The sequence below is a fragment of the Symphodus melops genome (assembly GCF_947650265.1).
Source record: "Symphodus melops genome assembly, chromosome: 13".
NCBI classification, from domain to species: domain Eukaryota; kingdom Metazoa; phylum Chordata; class Actinopteri; order Labriformes; family Labridae; genus Symphodus; species Symphodus melops.
The window spans coordinates 4,967,771-4,985,800 of NC_136703.1; the positions used below are offsets into that span (position 1 = coordinate 4,967,771).

At 38.0% G+C, this 18,030-nt stretch overlaps 1 protein-coding gene and 1 long non-coding RNA gene across 2 annotated transcripts; one reads left to right on the forward strand and one right to left on the reverse strand.

Annotated features, from left to right (window-relative positions):
• Positions 1 to 1,929: 1,929 nt before the first annotated feature.
• LOC306834380 (scavenger receptor cysteine-rich type 1 protein M130) lies at positions 1,930 to 17,435 on the reverse strand. Its single transcript, XM_079360253.1, has 19 exons — positions 17,374 to 17,435; positions 16,015 to 16,335; positions 15,742 to 15,840; positions 14,722 to 14,931; positions 14,451 to 14,642; positions 13,311 to 13,471; positions 12,394 to 12,553; positions 11,911 to 12,231; positions 10,674 to 10,982; positions 10,167 to 10,460; positions 9,112 to 9,402; positions 7,773 to 8,072; positions 6,324 to 6,596; positions 5,663 to 5,844; positions 5,340 to 5,469; positions 5,053 to 5,196; positions 4,005 to 4,094; positions 3,519 to 3,668; positions 1,930 to 3,375 (listed from the first exon to the last, which is right to left on the reverse strand). Exons 1-19 carry the CDS (start codon positions 17,429 to 17,431, stop codon positions 3,188 to 3,190), a joined length of 3,873 nt encoding a protein of 1,290 aa, XP_079216379.1. The 5' UTR covers positions 17,432 to 17,435; the 3' UTR covers positions 1,930 to 3,187.
• Positions 4,098 to 5,627, forward strand: LOC306834381. Its single transcript, XR_013780487.1, has 3 exons — positions 4,098 to 4,651; positions 5,094 to 5,264; positions 5,351 to 5,627. It is a non-coding gene; the product is annotated as an uncharacterized lncRNA (long non-coding RNA).
• Positions 17,436 to 18,030: the final 595 nt, after the last annotated feature.

The following is an 18,030-nucleotide window of genomic DNA, read 5'->3' on the forward strand; positions in this document are numbered from 1 at the left end:
CATGGGGATGTAACCGTATCCGACATGTTTAAAGAAGAGGCAGAGGGCTGGGATGGAGGGTTTTGCTTGGCACCACTTGGCTGATCATGGATGTGAAAATCATCATCAACAACTCATTTATAAAAAAGAAAAAAAACAAAACATGCATTAAACTGAACAGCAGAACAAGGCTTGAAAAAAGTATTTAGACATGTTACAAGATACGATTTTCATTCAAAGCGTTGACTTGTGAAGAAAACGGCTTATTGTGCTGTGTATCAAACTATATAAGACATAAAACATACAGTCTGATACTCAACATCTGAGCCATTTCCAAAAACCCGGGCGTGTCCGAGGCAAACAGTAGAGGATGACACCTAAAAGGGGTGACACATTTCACAGAGTGCTCCACAATTCCTCCTGTGATGTCAAGAATTCATGCAGTTACCGTGGCAGACACAACTTGCTTTAAACGCAGTTCAGCAAAACGTTCATTACTTTTCTAAACTTGGGGTGCGACATCACCCAGCTGTATATGTGTACGGTGCATATGGAGGCTTTAGTTGTCTTCGGAAGTGGCCATGGGTTGGAATCCTCCCTCGGCCCTTTGCTGCACGTCATCCCTCGCTCTCTCCTCACAACATGTCCCGTCTCTCTCTCTCTTTACAGCTGTCTTATCTATTAAAGGCAAAACTAACCCAAAAAATAACTTCAAATTTCAAATTGAAAAGACAAATTGGAAGTCATGCTGTTGTCAAAGACACCTAACATTCCTTCAAGCTCCGCCTTTCGGGGTACGCCGATTCAAACTGACGCTTGGTTTTTGTTTTACAATCAAATCCTGTCTCTTTAAAATAAAAGTTTGCTGCCAGTGTTATGACTGTGCTGGACGAGGACGATGTTTAAGACATGCACGCCTCATCTCAAAGCTTTTCTCTGGACCGTGTGTATCCTGGAGAACTCTTCAGACCTTCAACCATCACTGTTTGTTGGATCCCTCATTGGATGGTCTTCTTTGTCCACGTACAGTGATTAATAATCTCTGGTCTCAGGACCTTTTCTTGTGAGCTGAATGTGAACTTAACAAGCTGCTCTCATTGGATGCTTTTAAGTGGATCTGAAATGACCTGGATGCAGACACATCTGGCTGCAGATGTTCTGCCTGATTTATTTACAGTTAAGGGAGCTTGACAAATATTTTCTGTTAAACGTTTTTTTTAAAACATACAATTATGATTTTTTTATAATGCATGTATGGCTGCTAGTACTGCTGCCTGTCTTTGGTAGGACCCTCCTGATAAAGACACTTTTAACCTAAGTGTTTCCCTCTCAATTAAAGGTTCACTTAAAAAAAACCCAACAACAACAACTAAAGACTAAATTATAAAAGACACGAAATATTACAAGAATACAAACTAACTAAATGTATATAAGACAATATGAAAGAAAAGTGCTTTATTTGACCTGGTTGACTTCTAATATATTATATAGAACAAAATGTTCATAATGAATCACATGTCTCTCTAAACATAGACTTCAAGTATTCAAGAGAAATTACAGGTAAAGGAAAAACTGCTGAAAAGTTGCCTCTTTATACAGTTAAAAAATGCATTGTGCTTTTACTTGTTACTGTCTCTCTCTCTCTCTCTCTGTCTGTCTGTCTGTCTGTCTGTCTGTCAATTCAATTTCAATATTCAGGTTTTCTCTCATGCTCACACTTCTTTTCTGTATGAACTACTTATTGAGTGTTTTGGTGTTGTATTGTTAACGTCATCATTTTTGTTCTTGCTACATTTTGTGTCAGAGTGATGGCATTAGGAAAGGATTTATTTATTTATTTTTATCCTATTAAGAGATGGGCTACTTGAGGCCAGGCGGACAATTAAAGATTCATTCATTTAACAACTAAATCAGGTGAAAAGATTTCATTTATGTACAAACTGTCAACTCTCAGCAACAAATCCTCCAATTTTATTCTTCAAAAGCGTATAAGAATAAAAATAGACAAAGTAAACATATTGACTACTGCAGGCCTTGTGTTTGCAATGACAGTAAATGATTTCTATTTCTAAAAGCCTGATTACATATCATCATCATCGAGGCTCAACTGCTCTTTATACACAAGATATTTTTAAAGCAAAAGCATGTATGATTATTTAAAAATACTAAGCACATTTCCTCCAAGCCGAGCAATCATTGAAACATGTCATTAAACTGTAAACATATATTACACTGTAAAACTGTACAAAAAGGACTTAGTGGGCATTAATTTGTGGAAGGATTTATGCATTCAGGTGTTTAACCCTTGTTTTTGAATTATTAGTCCATCTATTGAACCTCCTCAGCAAATGTTTGACTCATAAACAAACTGTTCATCGAGACCAGGGGCCTCCAATCTTTCTTCATCTGAGAGCTACTTTGAAAAAATGTAAGTGGCTAAGAGCGAATTGCATCACATGCATTTGTCTACACATCAGCTGAATTAAGTCACTGTTTGTACACGTGTGAAATTGCCAAAAGCCAATGCTCATCAATAATCTTAAATTCACATCAAGGTCCAAGAAAAAAGCAATATTTTACACTTCTTAATGTTCAACACAGTAAGCTATGTTACTGAAAATTCACAACAATGTTCAAGAAAACATTTATACTTTACACTTGTTTTTTTAATGGGCCAAATATATGAATAGTGGGTTTAGTTATATATTTTTAACAGTTAGTCAACCAACAGTATAGATGAGCTACCGGTAAGCTACCTGTTGGAGACCCCTGAACTAGATGTTTTTTGTCAAAACACTAATTCTGAAAAAGTTGTGACTTTGAGAAAAATCACAGAACATTAGAAGCCCACGTTTTATTGGAAGAAGCACAAAGACATTAATCAAAGGTTGAAAGTGAGAAACGTAATTGTTTTAAGAAAATTAAAAGCCCAATTGAGATCAATTCCGACAATATGTTGAAAAAAAACAAAAAAAACCAGGTTTGGACAGTTTTAACCGAAGACTGAAAAACGTGAATGTCTGATGGAACCAAACAATGAAATCTCTCCATTTCAACATGTGATCGCTTGTCTTTGTAATATTTCAAGTCAGTATGGAGGTTTCAGTATTGTCTTTTGCAAATTCTCACATTCAGTTTTATTTTGATTCAACACAACATCCCATTATTTTAGGAAGTGGGGTTGTATTTTGTTTAACCCAGTTGTGGCTCACCCATCTTGGCCCGGCACTAGATAGTCTTCATCCTCCTTCGGCAACCTTGCTGGTTCTGCTGGGACGCCTTCAGGTGTGGTCCAGGGGCTGCAGTGCAGGTCAGCTTTCGTCTGAGTGATTTGTGGGCCGCTTTCAACATCATCATAACTCTCCTGTGGGTCGTCAACCTCGTAGGCCACCTGATCTGTTAACCAGAAAAATAGTGGCATTATTAAAATCAGCTTATCCTGTGAAGTCATATAATGAGAACTATTCAAGTAGTTGGATTTAAGTAAGAAAAATAGTTGAATTTAGTTCAAAACTTTCCTGCTGTTCGATTCATAGCACCTTCAAAGTGGAGGTTGTCCCCTGAGACAACGGCAAATGCAGCCTGAGAGGTCAAAGGTTGAGCCTCAAGTTCATCAACGTCATCGTAAGACAAAGAGGGAACGCTGTGAGCGTCATCCTCTGTGGGGATCTCAGCCTGAGGTCTGAATCCTAAGAACAAGAAATACATTTTAAAGGTCCAACACTTAAGATGTCTTTTGAATTAAACATAAAATGAATCAATCATCACATAATATACTATCTATATATCGTTAAGGCCAGGATGCAGTATGTAGTTTTGATACCCTTATCTAAAAGATGGTAAAAAACGATAATGTCTCTCTCAGATTGAAGAGTTTTCGGGGTCTGCAGATGGTTCAGAGTTGTCTGTATGTTTTCCTGGTGTTTTGCCTTTGAGTCTTACTGTGTTCTCAGTCTAAGTGTACATAATGTTGAAACAAAGGAACGAACAAGTTAACAAAGTACATAGATGAACATGTGACTTACGGCTGAGGTCTTCCATTTCATTTGCTTTGATGTTTACATCCTCATAGTCTCCACTTTCAAACTCCACTTCGTTCTTTGACAACATTTTCGCTGAATCAAAAAAGCAAAGAGATTTACGAGAGCAAGAAAGGGCGAGGGGGGACACAACACATGCATTAATGTCCGCTAGCCTTGTGTTTTAATTAGCTTCGGACAGGAGGAAGGGAGACATGCGATAAGATTGGAGCCGGGGACACACAAATAATTGTATCGAGCCAAAATGCAGCAAAAATGATGAACTAATCCAGCTGACTCAAAACCTAAATTGTCCAGAGGACCCAGAAAAAAACTCAACTAAAGCAAAGGCTTCCAGGGAGGCCTTAACAGTGAACGCAAAATGGATGGGGTAGCAACAAAACTACCAAGCCACCCAACTTATACTCTGTGAGACTGGCAATGGAAAATAAATACACATATAGTTCTTTGTTTGTGTTTATGCACACACAGCCAACAAAACCTCTCATTGCCTATAAAGGTGGGATAATGAGTCAGCACAGAGCACTGGTCTGCAAGAGTACATCTAAACTCCCAACACCTGGTCTTAATTAAGCCAACCCGCCACAGACACACCTGACTCTGCACTGAGGTGAATCCTTCTTCAAACTAGAGTGAGTGCCTTTCCAAGCTCATGTTGCCTAAAGACTTTTTTTTTCTCACATTTATTTAACACAGGGGTTTGGAGGTTTTTCCAAAGAATATTGGGTGTTGAATTGTCACCGAATATATTGAATTATGACAGATGACTAAATTAATGTTAGAAACAAAATCTATTACGCTGTGATTATAACTGGAGCAGAATTTGTTCAGCATGTAGAAATACTGACCTCTTGTGGAAGAGAGGCTCTTTTACAGCTTCTGAATCCCAATTGGATGATTCGGGTGGTTACCTTTACTGTATACATTTAAAATGGTATACTTGTGCACGTTTTCAAGCATTTGATTGAAAACTTGTAACTTAAGCAGCAATGAGAAGTATTACAAAAGAGATATTGAAAAAATAAAATCTCACATATGACATTCGAGGTCCTCTTGTCTTTACGCCCTTTGTAGATTCGTATACATACGATAGCCACTGCCACCAGAACCAGAAGAACTACTACTACCAGGATGACCGGCACAGTGGGGAATGATTTTGGTGGCTCATACACATACCCTGAAAATGGAAAAATGTATTTTCTGTGTTCACTTACATGGGACTTAATTCATATTGAGAACTTCCAGGTAAATTATTTAATAACTGATAACTTAATTAACTTTAGCCATTTTAAATGGGAACTGATATGTGGTTTTTGTTACCTTCACAAAAGATCTCCGCATTTTTGGAGTTTGGACAAGACCCTTGGCGGACACAGACCTGAATGTTCTTCGGAACTTTATCGACAGAGTTGCATTTCAATACGATCCCAGGTTTTCCTGTGACTGCATTCTTAAATGAAATAGAAACTTCTGCTTTGAGTATTTCAGCCATGCATAACATTTAAGAGGTGTTTTTTAAAGTCGACTAAGGGGTGAATGATCAACTACAATATGATGAATGAGAACGTTTGACAGAGGACGTACAGGTCTTAAAGACACCTTGCTCTGACATTAAATTAAAGGGATATGATGTGATGACTCACCTCCTGTTCTCGTATTTGAGGTGCTTCTATGGTTGCATTGTCACACTTCAGCGTTTCACACATTTTCTTTTCACATTCCTTGGATAATGGTTCTGGGTAACACACGTTTTCCCATTGGTCATTGTGGTATCGGACCAAAATTTCGCCTCCACATTTTTTTGATGTCCTGAACTCAACTCTTTCTGTAAATAAAAAAATAAACTAAATAAAACAATCAGATTATTTGCCTAATTTGTGAAATCTGCAAGAAGTTTTCTTTTATTCTTTTATTTCCACTTTAAATTGTGACTTTGGACACACATCTGTCTTACTTTCTGTATAAAACTATACCATTAGTAGCCTAGTTCATTAATGATGAGTGGAGACAAAAAAAGGTTAATAACTGCTCATTCTGGTGTGTTGTGCACACATACTTCATGAAAACCTGAATAAAAATGTCATATTAGAGAATTACTTATTTAGGTAAAAATCATAAATAAGAATCCCAGGGTAAGAAATGTACTGTAATGATAAAACTCAGTTACCAACACAGCACAATTGATCACTATGTGTCACACATTTTCTGAAAGTAATATTATTTAAATTGTATTTCTTCAAAAGAATAAAGGAAAATACATGTACTTTGCAACATCAATGGCACATAAGGCAAACAGATACTTACTAACACAGTAAACGGACACCAAACCCCCGGCACACGTTGCTTTGAATCTTTTGCACTGACCCAGTTTGGAGTGGTACGACTCACACCTGACATGGTGATACTCCTTATTTGAGTTAGGAACTTTATCGCTGAAGTGACCGACAGATTTGGTACATCCCTTTTCAGCACAAACTAAGTCGGAATATTCCATTTTCCAGTGAGTGTCACACACTCGAGTGCCGTCTATCTTCACTTCACCACCACAGTCTCCGGAAAAGCTGATATGTGGTTCGTCTAGGAAGGAAAAAACTAAATATTTATCTTTTATCAAACATTTCTGACCCAAAGGAACATATCAAGTTCATACCAGAGGAATCATTTTTACTTCAAAAATAAAAGTTCTGTCTCCAACAACTTCAACTAGCCATTTTTTTTAAATGGTTTTTAATTGGATACACAATGGAGCAAACCACATAAATGAAACTGCAAACTTAAAGGGATACTTCACCAATTTGCATGAAGCTGTGTATCATTAGAAACATGGTAGTAGTGTTTAATGGTCGTGAATCCAGCCCTCATTTTGCCCTGAGACGAGAAAAATATGTTTTTCTTTGCCTGGAAGTTTTCTTCATGTGATGGAATATGATGCTTTTTGCATCACATGAAGAAAACTTTCAAGCAAAGAAAAACACATTTTTCTCATCTCAGGGCAAAATGAGGGCTGGATTCACGACCATTCAACACTACTACCATGTTTCTAAGCTTCATGTAAATGGGTGAAGTATCTTGTAAAGTAAATTGTTCACTATCTGCTAAATGTAAAATGCTGAAATTTGACCAAAGCAAACTTCTAGCTAAGATTAGCATTAATATATATATATATATATATATATATATATATATATATATATATATATATATATATATATATATATAAAAGCAGCCAATGTGGTAGTGCAAAATTAGGGTTTCATTTAGTGTCCATGTGAGGCCAGCTGCAAAAGCCAAGGAAGCACAATTTCATAGTGTCTTTTTTTATACAATATTAATATAATATATATTTATATTATTTTTTTATGTTGGTTGATCCAGATGTTTATCAAACCTTTGTACAGAGTGAGGCTAGCTGTTTCACTCTGCCTCCTTTAATGTGTGTTTATTATTATTATTTAAAGATTTATTTTTGGCCTTTATTATAGGAAAGTGGATAGAGGCGGAAGTCAGGGAGAGGGAGTGGGGAGAGACATGCGGGGAGGGGAGCCACAGGCCGGACGCGAGCCTGGGCCGCCCGCGTGAGGACTGAGCCTCAATACATGGGGACGTGCGCACTGCCGCTGCGCCACCAGCGCCCCCAATGTGTGTTTATTTCTATATCTAAGCTAACTGTCTAAGTGGTATCAATCCACTGCCCAAATGATTGGCAAGAATGTTAAATTTAACAAGTGAAAATTATGTAGTGGAATACCTTACCTTGACATTTGATAAAGAGCTGCTCCAACTGCGTGGGTCGAGTTTGGTTTTCACAAGCCCAGATGCTTTTTGGGTCGTTTACACCTTCACACGTGAAGCTTGCGTTCCAGAAAGAATCAGTGACAATTTTGTCTTGATTTCTTGAAATTAAATTGCCACAATTCAGATCTCTGCAAAGTCTGGTCCCCTCAGTGTCTGTCCATCCTGCCACAGAGACTGCGCTTCTTTTTTCTCCCGAATAAACGATGAGAGCTCCACTGCAGGCCTTGTCTGTTGTTTTCAGCTCCATCTTCCTGCAGCCTATAATAAGCAGCAGTGACAGAGAACATATAGGTCAACACATACAAAACTTACACACTTCATGAAATACACAGAACTTACACAGATTAGATGACTCTTGAATATGTTTGCTATTCAAACTAATATGCATAATATACAATATGGATGAACCTGCTTAGAGTCAGACAGTACAAGGGTTGACACCCTTTTCACTTTAAACATAAGGTAAGTTATTCCTCGAGTGACCCCTTGAGGCTGGCTCCAAAGGACCCAGGAGTCACATCCGATATTAAAGTGTCGGATTGGACAACAGAAATAAACATGTTACAGTTTGGTATAAAACAAGAAACTTTTGCTCTGATTCATCAATTTCTTTATTGGCTATAATAACTTTTAGTTTTTATTTTTGTTTTGCTAACTCGTCCATTTTGTTTTTATGGATAATTAGGGGTGTACCTGGTGTTAAAGCAAGTGCCCAAGTTGTAGCAGTTTGTTAGGAGGCTTAAGGCCAATTAGCTCTAACTCTTAGCCTGTCGTTAGGTTAACCACAAGTTTGAATGTGTCAACATTTTCAACAAGGCATCTGCCATGGAGGGGCTTCTAAATCAAACCCTTTACTAACCAATGGGTGACATCAATCAGACTTTCTCCAAACATGTTTAAAAACAAATATGGGTAACAAAACAAATATTGGGTAAGCTTTTTGTTCTCATAGGCTGATTTTCTTTTTAACCATTAGGCAGAGCTAATAACCTAACAGCTTCAACTGCTTCCATGTTTAAAGCTCACAGTCTTCAGTGAATCAGGAATGTTCAATCAATTCATTTAACTCTCTAAGAAAACACAAAACAATATTATTTAGGTATGGTATAATCCTAGAACAAAAGCGGTCTACAATTTTGAGCTCCACGTGCTAACTTTTACATTATGCACATTTATTGTCAAACTGCAGCTCGTTTCATGACATATTTTCATCATGTAAATATTTTTAAACAAAACTTAATTTGCAATTGGAAGAGAACATCCTGATGGTGAAGAGAAATTTTAAAATCACACTTACGTGAGCACTCGAGATTAGTAAGATCACAGGGTGTTCTGTCAGAAGTGATTTTACAATCTTTTAATGACTTCACACCGCGGGGACACTTTATGCTTGAAATGCTGGATGACGTAGTTTTAGGTCCGAAGAAGTCGTGCATTTTGACAGCCTGACCACAATCCCCACAGATGATGTTCTGTGCTTCTTCGTTTTGAAAAGCCTTCTTGCACACTGGGAGCCATTGACCATTGTAGAAAAGTTCCAGATTCCCACAACATTCATCTCTGGCACTCATTCTGGCGATAACACTCTCTGTAACAAACCAATGAAAACACAGCGACAGAACTGTAATTGCCCAACCGGAATTGTTTTTAACAAGAAAATAAGGATTTGTAAGTTTAATGAAGATATATCCTCTGCGTGCGGATAAAATACACATTTAAAAGAAAAGACTCATGGTGAGTGAAGCTAAGTTCATATTGATTATGCTGATTAAAAAAAAAAAAAAACTCAAGAAGTTTACTGAACCAAATACTGCTGTTTTCTTTAAATGCATGACTTGTAAGCTAACGACAGACAAAAGATGTTAACATCTGACACCAGCAGCCCGGTCTGTATAGCATCCACACAGTGTGCAAGCAACAATGAATGGTCGTGGCTGCACTCTTGGTTTTGATTTGTCAGCATTTTATATTGGTATATTGGTTGCAGTTAACATAAGATGGAAAAATAGGAAATAAAAGTGCATCCTATACACTCAATTTTATGGAAATGTGATTTGTTTTTCCACTTTAAAGTAATTATACTTTTACCTATAATGTCTTTGAATTTTTGATTTGTGCAGGGACAGTGTACAATATTTATCACATTTGCTGTTTTGTACCAGAGTTACTTTAGAGCTAGTTTACATCCAGAGTCGAGAGTGCTTAGAAAAATAATTTTATCCAAGAAGACAGAAATGCCCTGGAATGTATTCATGATTATAGAGATGGGTGTCACAGAAGGTATCACCCAAATAGATTATTTACATTTAGAAGGGAAAATATAAATGTGAATATATGTATAAAATACATTACCTGAGCAAACAACAGAAGCTGCTTTGCAGGATGTTTTATCAGTTTTGATGAAGTTGCACTGGCTGATGTCTTTCGTGAGCTTCGTGGCGTGCACGCTTTTGAAGGAGGCTTTGATGGAGGCTGTCCCCAAAGAGTTTTTGACATTCGGGATCGCCTTCCCACACCCCAGATTGTTACACAGCATTTCAGACTTCTGAAAAGTCCAGGTATCATCACACACGCCGCCACACTCTTCTCCCATACAAATTCTGACATTTCCCCAACACTGCTCTGTCAGGTCCACTTTTGTTTTTCCTGTTGTTGAAATCACAATAAGAAAGGGAGTTATATTTAAACTCGCATCTGCAGATTATTTCACAACTAAAAACATTTAATGTCTGATATTTGTTCTGTTTAAGAACATTTCAACAATGCCCACCAAACCGTAGAATCTTAAATCAATGGACAATATGAAGTAAGGCAACCATCTACATCATACGTCTATGTTTCGACATTGCCTTACATTACCTTTGCATATAACAGTGGCAACAGTATCATTGTGGTTCAATGGCTTTGCCGTTTCTTCACATTCAAACAAAGATTTAGAGTTGGACATGCAGCTGTAAGATTCATTCCAAACTTCTTTCTTCATCTCAGCGTTCGATGTGGAGTTAAAGGTGAGCGCCTCGTCGCACTGCATCTGTCGACAAACTGTGTCTGCCTCGTTTTTGTTCCATGCCCGTTTGGAACCGGAGAGCCAGAAAATGTTGCTGCCCTCCTCTATTCCAACCATGCCAGAGCAGGAATTGTTTCCATCCAGAAAGACCACTTTGTGCTCTGTCACAGACAGAAGAAGGAAATAGAGACAAAAGGTGAGCTTAGGAATGTGATGACCTGGCAAACTATTCGGGTTGCCCAAATCTGGCTTCAAATGAAATGCAGAGAACTCAATTTCTGAGTCATTAGACTGACTATCCACAGAGGACATGTTCTCTGTTCGCTGTTATTCACTGCTTAATTGATTCCGATTGTTCTATCAGAAATGGTTACTGCGGTTACCAATTTAGTTGGCTATTTTAGTTGAGCTTATTAACCTGCAAGCCTCTTTCTTTTCTAATCAATAGCTGCAATCAACATATGCGCTGCTGTCTTCACTATGTATTCAAGGACTTATTTAAGTGTTACACAAACTTAAAAAGGTTTGGGTACGTTTTTAAAACTACTGGGTTTTTTTCTATAAAGATCACACTACAGCATTTATAGCCAAGCATGTTTGCAATGCCCCGCCCAAGATGGCCTTTAGGCCTACATAAAACTCAACAACAACAAAAAAAAAACAACTAGATGAGACAAAAAATAAAAGGCAGAACATTACAGGATATACATTGTTGTCTCTTCAACTTATGTACAAATTACAAAGGCAAAAACAACTTCCTGACCCCATCAATTGGACCCAAGGTGCTTTCACATTGATCCTACAGTTTATCTTTGGGTTCAAATGACCCCTGCATGTAAATTGAGTCTAGTTGGAAGGCTGGAAGGCGAAAAGAGCTATGGAAAGGAACAGCCAACATTGGACAGGTTTTTAAATGATACGCTCTCTTCAAAAAGCTTCATATGGTTACATCACATTTCATCACCAAGGTCATCAGCCAAATGAGCTTCAACTGGACCCGATGCACTCTGCCTTTAATTTGGAGAATGACCTGCAGACAGAGAAAGAGAAGGTCAAAAGGCACAACGGACAAATTGAAATAACACTTACTTTCACAGGTTATGCTGACTGCTTCCTTCTTCTGGTCTCCAGGGTTTCCAGGGTCAGTGTAGGTAATGCACTCAGATATGTGTGAGGCATCTGGTTTACAGTCTACAGTCACAGCCAGGAAATCACCTGAACCCTGGCTGTATTTGTCTTCCGCATTGCTGTCAAGTCGTGTCGTTCCACACTTCAGATAATTGCAGACGACGTCTGAGTTGGTGTTCCGCCATGCTTTTTTATTGACCTTTTTCCATATGCCTTCATGTTGAATCTCCACTCTCCCTGCACATCTTCCAGGACTGTCAACCAGTCTCACGCCTATGCTACCTGCACCATGACAGTAAGAGAAGCAACTGAGTTACAACACAGGGGACCTCAAAAATCCCTCTCTGCAGACATATGGACAGAAATAAATCAACTGTACACATTCTTTGTTCCTAAAATTACATTATGCTGTTTTACATACATGAGATAGCTGTCATATCTCACCTGAACAAACTACGGAGGCTTTGGAACTACATTGGATAGGTTTATTGTCGTTACGGGTGCCAAAGCAGTGCCACAGTGAGGACTCACTGCCCAAGCACTCCACATTGTCCATAAACCCCTGTGCAGCTCTGTATATAGGTGATGATGCATGATGCACCACCTGGAAAAAAGAAGTTATGGTTATCTGCATATAGAAGAGATGCATCAAAGTCATTGTTCCGTCAGAGGGCATGCAATCCTCGTTTGACCTGAGTGCGGTAAAACATTCTTCATCAACGTGGCTGCTTTCAGTAAGGTATACCAACAAAAATGGTGACGAGTTACTCCAAATTTCTGATATCAATTTGCTTGCTCTTATTTTAGCTTTCTGCTGTTAGTTAAAAGGTCCCTCTGTGGTTTTTCAATCTTTTTTTCCTTGCAATCAATCGCACCACAGAGGGATGAAGTTCAAGCGAGTTCAAAGTACACAGACTTCCTTTGGGTAAAAACTGGCAAGAAGTGTACAATCTGATAAACTATTGTTGCCTCCACTTTATTTCCATTGTGACAACTACATGCAGGAGCCGTTTTTCGGTTGGACTGATTAATTCATGAATATTACGAGGAGTTAACTTTAGTATTTTGCCAAATAAGTCAAGTTACGTAACTGCTTTTGCTGTGGTGGAAATCGATAAACTTATCTATCTTACTTATCGGTACCCAGTTTAAAGTTAACAAACACCATGAAAAAATGTTGCTGCCGTCTTTGAGTCAGTGTGCACATTTTTTCCGCACCGCTCCAATTTAATACATGTGAGCATTTATCACCACTCATCCTTTAGTTGTCACTTGTGGCCGCGGTTGAGGACAAGTTTAACAGGCTAATTGTACCAATCACAGTCAGGTTTTTGAATGAAACAGGAGACTCAAAAACTCACACTCCCACAGTTGTTTTCACTGCAAACCACTTGAGCTTCTTTTTCGGTCCAGGTGGAGCCACACACAGGAAGTCTCACATTGTTCACTTTAACTTCAACTGTGCCGTAGCACTGGCTCTCTTTGTTGTTGTTGTTGTCCGTCAGAACGACAGTTACTTTGTCTGTGGGGTGTTAAAAAAAAGATAGTGATTAGGCATTTAGTTTTTTTTTTAATGGCTCCTAATGTATGGTATTAGTTTAAGAACTTGATTTAAAAAACAATATTTACTCAGCCACCTTTGTCCTCTTACATCATGGGAGTGCAATACTATCATGCATTTTCATTGCTGTAATCTAAGTGTCAGATTGTATCACAATATACGATACATATTGATCAAACATAGGTTGAAATGGTAAAAATACGGATGGACATCTGGAATTATTCGAGCTGAAACAAGGTAATTTATTAATTATAATTAGCAATAGATTAAAAAACACATTTCAAAACACTTCCAGCTATAAGTGCTATTTGATTGTGTTACATAATATAGAAGCAAAATCTTAAGATTTCCTGCTTATGGTAATGTTAGCTCGTAAGTGGCTGGATGTGTTGTCCAATGAAACCAACGAGTGATCAAATGTTCTTGAAATTACTTGAAATGTTTTCTGATGTCCCTTCAGATTATTTTCATCATCCACAGTTATCTTTTTATCTGCTAATCATTGCAACTCCAAACAGGAGTGACTTGATAATCTGTCAGATTTATTAAGCTCACAGACTTCCCTGAAAGCGGGGAGAGTGAGTGGACTAATTATTTGTGAGAAAGAACTACAGACCAGACTCGGACATGGGCCAGCTGCTTTGTGGTTCATAGCCTCTGTACAAGGCAAACATTAGGCTATCTGCATCCATAAATGTGGGACTTTGTAAGTGTGTGTGTGTGTGTGTGTTTAGATGGTTTTTGTGAGCACTTTTATTTAACAGCCAATAGAGCTGGAAACTGTCTATATTCTATATTTGTATAAAGTAAATGTCTGGCACAAAGCAGTTCAACAGTGTAACAGAATTTGAGCTTTACAACCGAACTTGACATCAGAGGAAAATGGCGAGTGAGCTTTCTCCATGAGAAGATGTGGTTAAATAATAAAAAGTTAAATTACCTGAGCATATCACATTTACTTCATTTTCATCAACTGTCATGTTAACCGATTTCCCACAGTGCATCTGCTGGCACCAAATGTCAGGACTGGTTTTGTTGTTTTTAACAGGGGTCCAGTTGTTGGTTTCCTCTTTTTCCAGACGCCCAGAGCACACATTCGACCCACTTCCTTTGAGTTGAACTCTCTCATAGTCTGTTAAATCAACCATTGTATGAAATCACTGATATTATAATTACAGTGCATGAGCAAACTCAGTGAAGTTATGTATTACCTGTACATATAACAGAGGCAGCTTTTTGACAGGTTCTTGTTTCCTGGTCCACACACTGCCACAAATGAGTTAAATGTGCCGTGTCGTGACACGTGATCTTCATCTTCTTCAAGCTTTGGAATTCTTTCCCAACAAACCATGCATGTTTGGGGATCTTCTTGGATTTGCCACATTTAACATGTCCACACAAAAGGTTGGCTTCATCGGTGCCTTAATAATGTTAGAAAAATAGTGTCATTATCATGAACATTTTGATATCCATTAAGTGATGGTACCTATACTTGTTTGAGGGATGAAAGTAGTAATTCAAGAAATAAAAATGAGTTGACAAATTCTGGATTTCTCCTCTATGAAGTAGATGAACTAATTTACTTCCTTCTCAATCATCTGCAACATTTGCTGAGGCATCATTGTTGAAAAAATAAAAGTTGAAGATAAAATATGTAGATTCTACTGCCAGGGTGCTCTCAATCCATAACAAAAGAAGTGGCAGGCTAGTGGGGAATCATGTGCTAGTCCCTCCCTCCCTAATGTATGCACTTAAAAATAAAAGAGAGAGAGAGAGAGAGAGAGAGAGAGAGAGAAGAGGCCTATGGCAGCAGCTCATGTTTGTTTACAGCGTTCATGAGAGACGTCCTCTAGAGATAAACAGGTGTTTAACACGGAGAAGGACTTTAGTTAATTTTATCAATGATTCACTTTTAATCCTGACGTCATGAAGTGCCTCTTTTATCCACAGTCGCAGTATTCAGACGCTTTTAGTCTCGTTATTATTTACATTGGAAACAGAAGGAAGTTCTTCTCTAACCAGAAGACGTTTTTTTATACCTCTGCTGAATGATAAATCTCTGTACAGAAAACTGTTGTGCGTCATCGAGCCCTGACTGATAGTTTTTATCAAAGCTGCACGTTGATTTATTTGCTTTCACTATACATGACGAACATAAACCCCCACACTGCGACAATTTATAAAGACATGACCCTGGTGAAGTGTCCTGTACGAAGGATTCTGATTCTTACCAAAGTTGTCAGCACAGAAGTAACCTTCATCTATACCATTGATGGAGTACTTCACAGCTCCCGCACAGTGATTCCCTTCCAGCTTTAATTCGACTTTATCTAGAGAAGCAAATTAAAGTCAAGGTCAAAGTCAAGAACAGATACAATTTGACAGCGGAGGAAATCCAAAGCTTCATTCCTAGCAGCTTTTTGCAGAATCTCTGATATTATAAACACATAGTTTTAAATCAAACATACTATCTCAAAATGTAAAAAGGTAAAGATGAGTCTTACTTGAGCAGCTGATGGTTTTCACAACGTCATCTCTGAAATTGTTGAGGTCCCAGCCAGGATAGTCACACTCCGACAGGTCCTTCTCGGTTCCTTTGCAGCTCACCTCATTTAGCCACACTTTGCTGTTCTTGGGTCGAAGCTCGATACCTGAAGAGTTCACCGTGGGTTGCCCACAGAGGGTGCTCTCGCACACCACCTTCTCGATGGAATCGCTCCAGATCGTATGCCCAACGTAACCCCATTGGTTGTTGTGGAAGATTTCAATGTGGCCTTCACACGCCTTGTCAGGTTTACTCTTTAGAATCACCTTTTTTGCATGAACTACAGGAACGGAGGGGGGGGGTAAAACATACCAACAGTTTCATGTTTTGAATTTCTTTTAAATTAACTGTTTAACAAATTGAAAAAAATAAAAAGAGAACCTTCTAAAAAATATAACCAATAAAAACTTGTCAACACATTTCATGATCACGAAAGAAATTCTAACATTAGCCATTTTCAAAATATCGATCTTTTCAGGAGGACAGGCCGTTCACATATTCTCCTCACAGCGGGGGACTATCCCTGTCAGATGGAAAGGTGGGGGCAACACACTGACGAACAGAAAACCTAATACAGCCTTTTAATTATGTGCACAGAGATCATAGCCGGCGTTTATGAACAATCTCTTCATGCAACACAGTGTCAAACATTTGATCTTCTAAATTATGAAGACATAGAATAAGAATTTATTGAAATATTACCCAGATTACTTCAAACACTTAAATTAGAGCATCATGAATTAGATGGGGATTTTTTTTTTCTATACCATGACACTATTATTGAAGAAATGTTGGGGTCGAACCAACCTTTATTACGTATAATGGCAGCATCAAATCAATTCCATGTGTTAAGATATGTAGATATAACTAAAGACACTGTTTCAATTTACTATCAGAGAACCACTGAGATTGACGCTTAGTGAACCATGAGGCAGAAAAAAGATCCCAAAAGTCACAATAAATCCCAAGTGGTGTTTACTATTTATGTAACAGTGTGCAGAGCTGTGCTCATTGTCTTTAACATTTAACCTCCTCCAACACATTTCAATTCTATGAAAACTTTAGAAAAACAACAAACTTGAGACAGGATTTTTGTAAACAGAAAAAAAGTAGATATATCTTTCTATGCACCCCTTTCAAAGGATTTTACAAAGAACATTTTTATATTCACAAACTAACTTACTGCAGCTCCTGCATGTGCATTCAAAAATCATAGTTTATAAAATGCCTTCATCTCTTTTCTTTATTTGTTTCTGTAAACCAATGTCAAAAGAAGACATATCAAAGTATAGATTTCAAAAGAAAAGCTGTAAATTACCTTTCAGCGGCTCAATGTTAGCGTTAAAGAGGATGAGGAGGAGGAGGAACCACATCATGACACCGGCTCATGACAAGAAAGGGGGCAACTAAAGGAGAGCTCAGCTTTATACTGCAGAGGATGTGCCCTGAACGCAGCATCTAGTTAGGCCCCCAAAGAGGGTCTCATAATTTAGAGAAAATCAGTCAAACTGAAGGACAACAGTTTTAGACAAAAGGATCGAAAGGAATGAAAAAAAAAATCACATTTTGATGGTCTTACTAATTTCCCTGAATCACAATTTATTTGAACAAAGTAACAACATTTGAAATAGCTCTTTATTTAAATTGTTCTGTATATATTTGTGAGAGGTATGTTTGAGAACACTGATAGTTGATTTGATGACGATTGAGACATTGTTGGATTCACAAACATAGAAATCCAGTGGTGTGTCAGTGCGTCAGAGTGTTGCAATCTGCACATTTCATCAGATTTGATTGACACATCGTCAGGTTAAATGTAAGATGTTTGCTTCAGCTTGTTTTTCATATGTGAAATGTTTTCGCCTTTTAAGAGATAAATGTTATACTTTGTGGTGACGGGAATTTATTACACCGTATCAAAAACATTTATTCTCTGGGGCGCTGGTAGCCAAGTGGTTAGTTCCCACATACGCAC